A 5,891-nucleotide genomic window follows, 5' to 3' on the forward strand; every position below is an offset into this window, starting at 1 on the left:
AGAGATGGCTAGGTACTCTATACAAAAATTAACTGGTTATAGTGGCACATGCCTGTAATCCCAGCTAATCGGGAGACCAAGGTCGGGAGACCAAGGCAGGAGAATCGCTTGAACCCGGGAGGCAGAGATTGCAGTGAGCTGAGATTGCACCATTGCACTCCAGCCTGGGCAACAGAGTGAGACTCCATCTCAAAACAAACAAAAAGAAAAGAAAATAAAAAAAAAAAAAAAATGGCCAGGCGCAGTGGCTCAGGCCTGTAATCCCAAAACTTTGGGAGGCCAAGGCCTGGACAACAGAGCAAGACTCCATCTCAAAAAACAAAAACAAAAAAAACAAAAAAGTAATACAGCTACCAACCCTTATGTAAACCAATATAAATCTAAAAATTCTGTTGCTTCAGAATCTTTTTTGTCAAGATTCCATTTTCACTACCAAATTTAGCAGCACCCATAACACAGATTATAAATTTCTAAAAGAAACAATATAAATTAGTAATGATAAACCAAAGTAAGTTAAGGAACATCTGGAGTAGATTTGTAAACATTAGCTAATATACTATTGTTAAGTTACTAAGATAACATACTGGAAGCAGGAAAAGCATCCACCCATTAAAGTTTTAATTGAAGAGAAAGCATAAGACTTTGGAGTTTGGAACAAGATGTTAAAAACGAATGAACTTGTACTTTAGTGATAAACAAAGAAAGAACTTTTCTTTCTTTCCTTTATTTTCCAAATTTTCTCTAATTACTTTTACAAAGATAACAAGCTCCATTAAAACAAAAAGAAACCGCTAAAGTCAGATAGCTGAAAATCTGATTGCTCACTGCCCTTGTGACCTCCCCTAATAAAATATCCCTCACTTCCTCTCACCCTCCTAAGTAATTTTCACTAACACTTTTGCAAAGGTTTTCCCAAATTCCTGTATTATTTTACTAGACAGTCTAGAATACAAAGATAGTAGGCCAGATACTCATGTATTTGATTCCAGAAAAAAATATAAAAACTGTTTCTGGGTTTGATCCCGTTGAGGTCAGTCTTCAAAAGAAAGGATGATTTGACACCGTATTTACTTATTAATTACTGTCATTGCCATTTATGAGCCATTCCTCCTCCTCCTCCTTGAAAATTCCTCCTCACTCCCTCTGTTCCTCCAAATCTAATTGCTGACAATTCCCTTTCAGGTCTCTTTTCTATAAAGTCTTTCAAAACCCAGATAGCCAATCACAACCCACCATCCCCCTGAAATCCTGTTGCTCTCATCCATGCCATACATCTGGAATTTGCTATATCTACTGGTATTCGACATGTATAAAACCTATTTCTGCCGGGTGCGGTGGCTCACGCCTGTAATCCCAACACTTTGGGAAGCTGAGGCGGGCGGATCACCTCAGGAGTTTGAGACCAGCCTGACCAACATGGAGAAACGGCGTCTCTACTAAAAATACAAAATTTGCCGGGCGTGGTGGCACATGCCTGTAATCCCAACTACTCAGGAAGCTGAGGCAGGAGAATCACTTGAACCCAGGAGGCGGAGGTGCCGATGAGACAAGATTTGCGCCATTGCACTCCAGCCTGGGCAACAAGATTGAAACTCCCTCTCAAAAAAAAAAAATTATTTTTTTTTCTTTTTTTTTTTTTTTGAGACGGAGTCTTGCTCTGTCGCCCAGGCTGGAGTGCAGTGGCCCGATCTTGGCCCACTGCAAGCTCCGCCTTCTGGGTTCACGCCATTCTCTTGCCTCAGCCTGAGTAGCTGGGGCTACAGGCGCCCACCACCACACCCGGCTAATTTTTTTGTATTTTTAGTAGAGGCGGGGTTTCACCGTGTTAGCCAGGATGGTCTCGATCTCCTGACCTCGGGATCCGCCCGCCTTGGCCTCCCAAAGTGCTGGGATTACTGATCTGAGCCACGGCGCCCCGCCTATATCTAAACTTCTTAAATGCAAGGATTATATTTCTAAATCCTAGTACTAATAGAATGCCTTTCATGAAAATGATGCATACAACCTGAAGAATGCTCATACAGTTTTCCAAATTCTTTTATATACATTTGAATTTCACCACTACCCTGACAGGAATAATGACTCCAATTATCCTATTTTACAAAAGGGGAAAAAAATTCAGAGGCTGAGTAACTTGTCAAAGTTCTCGACTAATCTTGAAGATTTATTTACAGTAATAAACATACATATATATAGCAAATTCAGAAAATTTCCTGAACAGTAGAGGTCTATAAACCTCGATAAAGCAGTAAATCCATGTTCTTTATTGTTACCAAGAAAACTACTAAATTAAGAACCTCAAGTTCAACTCCATTCAACTGTGCAAAACCAACTTTGTCCTTGGAGCCCTTGAAAAAAAAAATTTGTTTTAAACTGTCAACACAGCAAATGTCACTACAACAACACTATCCTTAACTTCTAAAGCATGAAATTCTAAAAAAATACAATCGCTTCTGTATAGTGCAAGAGATTTCAGCATCAAGCCACAGTATTACAAAACTTGAAGAAAGCATTTTGCAAGAGCCATGTGACACACATATGACAGTCAGCTAAACTGGTGAGTGGACCTTTTAGGGGGAAATGTTTAGCAGTAATTGACCAAAGCAGCAAATAAACTCAACTTTTACAACAAATACTGATTTTCCCCCATCCCTCAAAGGCCTTTGACACTGAAAAGGAATACCAATTCGGTCTCTTACAATTATTCATTACTTTACATACATGTAAACTGTAGAGGAAATTTTTAAATGGCCACTGAGGAGAGTCCAACAAACTCTACCCAAAGGAAGTGAACACCAGTTCCCAGGAAAGGTGCCAGGTGTGTCACATCTGCTGTGGTGACTTCTTGAGTAAGCAAGAAAAAGAAATGCATTAACTTTTCATGACACGTCATGGAACCTCATTCCCTATCTGCAAGCATCCAAGCAGGTAATCTAAAACTACATACAGATCTATCATAGGTCCCATTCATTTCTCTTTCAACTTGACAGCAAGCTTCCTTTAATCTGCGAGTATCAGAAACACATTCCTTGGCTTTAGTTGTTTTTTTGGGTTTTTTTTCCCTTGACCTACAGAAGACAAAATGACTTAGGTGTCCTCTTTAAAAAAAAACAAAAAAACAAAAAAAAAACTCACAAATGCCCAGGTTTTTAGGAGGGCAATGCACCCGGCGAGCTCTTAAAGAACTCGTTCAAGGCACAACTCAAAAAGAGAACTAAAAAATGTTCAGTTGCTTCTCCCTATCTACTCATTCCCCTCAATCCCACGCAGTCCCGAAAAGCATCCATATTACCTGAAACCAGGCGGGGAGGATGGAAGAAGAGAGAGCCAAAAAGCTCAGGATTTACAAGTAAAGCTGGTTTCCACCCCGAGGATCCTGACAGCTCCGCACAGTGCGGGCGCAGGGTCTGCCAGTGCCCTCTAGAAGGGTTCTCCCACCCCATCCTCTCCTCTTAGAAACAAGTCCTCCTTCAAAAGTCACTGCCTCCGAGACAAGCTACCTCTTCACACCGCCCCAGGCCCCTGGGCAGACTTCCTCAGCACCCGCCCCGCAGTCAGGCCCTCCAACCTGACCCGGTCCAGGCCCGGGCGGCTCACCCCTCCGACCCGACCCCTCCCCCGCCCGGCCGCCCCTCCGCGTCAGACAATGGGGCCCGACTCCCGGCCGCCAGCCTCTCCTGACCCATCACCCTCGCCTCACCCCAGCCGATGCCCCGACTTCCGCCCCAACCCTCCTCGCCCCCTTTAAAATTCCCCAAGCTGGCCCACGGACCCAGCCAACCGGTGCTCTCCTGAACTCACTATTCGGGATTCATGCTGGACATGTCACTGCAGCTGCCGCCGCCGCCACCGCCGCCCTTGCTGCCGCAGCCGCCGCCTTGACTCTCCGCGCCACGGGTAATCGAAAGAAAGGAATGAGATAGGCTGTTCCGGGAGAGCAAACGTCTTCCCCTACTCTGTCCCCTAGAACACAATCAGCAGCCGCCGCCACTCAGCTATCGCTTCCACCCAAAATGGCCGCCGGCGAACCAGGAAATAGGGAAGCCTTAGACCGAGGGGCCTTTACACAGCCCAGAGGGCGGCCGCACCGCCTGGCATGCCGGGAAAGGGAGTCGCGAGTGTGGCTACGCGAGCTGAGGATAGACAGTGAGGCGCGGAGGCCAGGACTCAGCTTCCCGCCAAGCGCCGCGCCTCTGGGGCATGCGTACTTGAAGGGTTGTCGTCCGCCCCATTCCCCGCTCCCTCACCTCCCCACCCTCCGCCCCTCCCTGCTCCCCTCCCCTCTGACTCGCTGGCTAGGACTTCGCTCGGACTCCCCCTGGCGGATTGGCTAAGGCCGAGCGGCCCTGGTGATGTCATCAGTGAAACGTGGCAGCCGGGCGAGTCAGCGCCCCACGGAGGAGGGGGCGGAGAGGGGCGGAGGGTGGTGCAGGCGGCCGATGGAGGCTGGGGGTCGGGGGAGGCAAAGGACCGGAGGGAGTGGTCAAACTGAGGGACTGCCGGCGTGCGGGAGCGGAGAGGGGGCCGGGGGACACGCGTGTCGGCTCTTGCCTCCCGTGCGACTTTTGCTGACCTGACCAGCTTGAGGCTTGCGCCACCCTGGTGGCGCTGGTTGGAGGCTGGTCGGAGGACGTCCGCTCTAAGGACAGAAGGGAAGTCAAGGGGCTCCCTGGACAGCACGGAGCAGTTCTTTCACTTCTCGTCACTCACCCAGACCCACCTCTATTCGGTCATCGTCCATTGTTGGCCCCGCGCACTACCATTTTCTTATTGGATTTCTTCCCATTCTTACTGTGCCCCGCTCTCGTCAGCCTGGCTATTGCAGTAGTCTCCAGATGGACTCTACCTCTCTCTCTCTCCTCCGCCCCAGCCCATTTGCACACACAGTCGAATGTATCTTTCTGAGACAGCACCTCCATCGTGACCCCACAACCTTCAATGGCTCCACATCCCATGGATGGGAGAGGCACAGCCCAGAGCCAGCCTAAAATTCAGGTCCTCCTCCCTTCGTCCCAGCCTTCAGGTTGAATTGTAATGTATTATTTATAGTTGCTGCTAATCCTGAGCCTTTCTGCAAGACTGGCAAATAATAAGCAATAAAAACATGCAATTCATCACTATATAGTGCCTACAATTTCTGGGAGTAATATTAACTCATTTTTAAAAAACATGTGGTCTTAACAGCTCTCTTTAATCAGCTCAGTAATTTAAATCTCCACTAAACTTTAACACATTATCTTGAGTTATTTAATTACAAAGGGCATAGTGTAATACGTTGTCCAAAGTTTATCTTCCAACTTCTAAGAACTAAGAAAATTGTCTACTGAGACTTATCGCAGAATTACTTTACATTCCTACAACGCCAAAATATAGAAAGAAGGCACTTATTTCTACCCATACACTAATTACACCTCTTAACCCTCAAATTCTGCCATGGGTCTTAGTTGATGAACTTATCAAAAGTTACCCGAGTTTCTTCACATGTTGGCTTCTGAAATGAACACCGTCACCACCCCAGGAATACCCTGAATGGTTCAGTAATCGGCACCAAAAAGTGTTCGTTAACCTGGACTCTAAAGCCCATGACCCTTCTTGCTTATTGTGATTTCAAATAAAAACTCAGAAAACTGGCCAGGCGCGGTGGCTCACGCCTGTAATCTCAGGACTTTGGGAGGCCAAGGAGGACAGATCACGAGGTCAGGAATTCAAGACCAGCCGGGCCAACATGGTGAAACACCGTCTCTACTAAAAACACAAAAATTAGCCGGGCATGGTGGCACGTGCCTGTAATCCCAGCTACTCGGGAGGCTGAGGCAGGAGAATTGCTTGAACCCGGGAGGCGGAAGTTACAGTGAACTGAGAGGCCACTGCACTCCAGCCTGGGCGACAGA

The 5,891-nt window shown here is 47.0% G+C and overlaps 1 protein-coding gene across 5 annotated transcripts in view; it reads right to left on the minus strand.

Annotated features, from left to right (window-relative positions):
- Positions 1-4,255, minus strand: part of RAB1A (RAB1A, member RAS oncogene family) — a 53,866-nt gene extending 49,611 nt beyond the window's left edge. For 4 of the 5 annotated variants that reach the window (XM_011985505.1, XM_011985504.1, XM_011985503.1 and 1 more), the window contains exon 1: positions 3,802-4,211. In XM_011985505.1, coding sequence (XP_011840895.1) covers positions 3,802-3,824 — 23 coding nt within the window. In that variant the 5' untranslated portion in view covers positions 3,825-4,211. Of the gene's footprint in view, positions 1-3,801 lie in introns of all 5 variants that reach the window. The other variant, XM_011985502.1, reaches the window with a different exon arrangement.
- Between the last annotated feature and the right edge of the window lie 1,636 nt (positions 4,256-5,891).

Source organism: Mandrillus leucophaeus, unplaced genomic scaffold (assembly GCF_000951045.1).
Source record: "Mandrillus leucophaeus isolate KB7577 unplaced genomic scaffold, Mleu.le_1.0 Scaffold285, whole genome shotgun sequence".
Classification (NCBI taxonomy): domain Eukaryota; kingdom Metazoa; phylum Chordata; class Mammalia; order Primates; family Cercopithecidae; genus Mandrillus; species Mandrillus leucophaeus.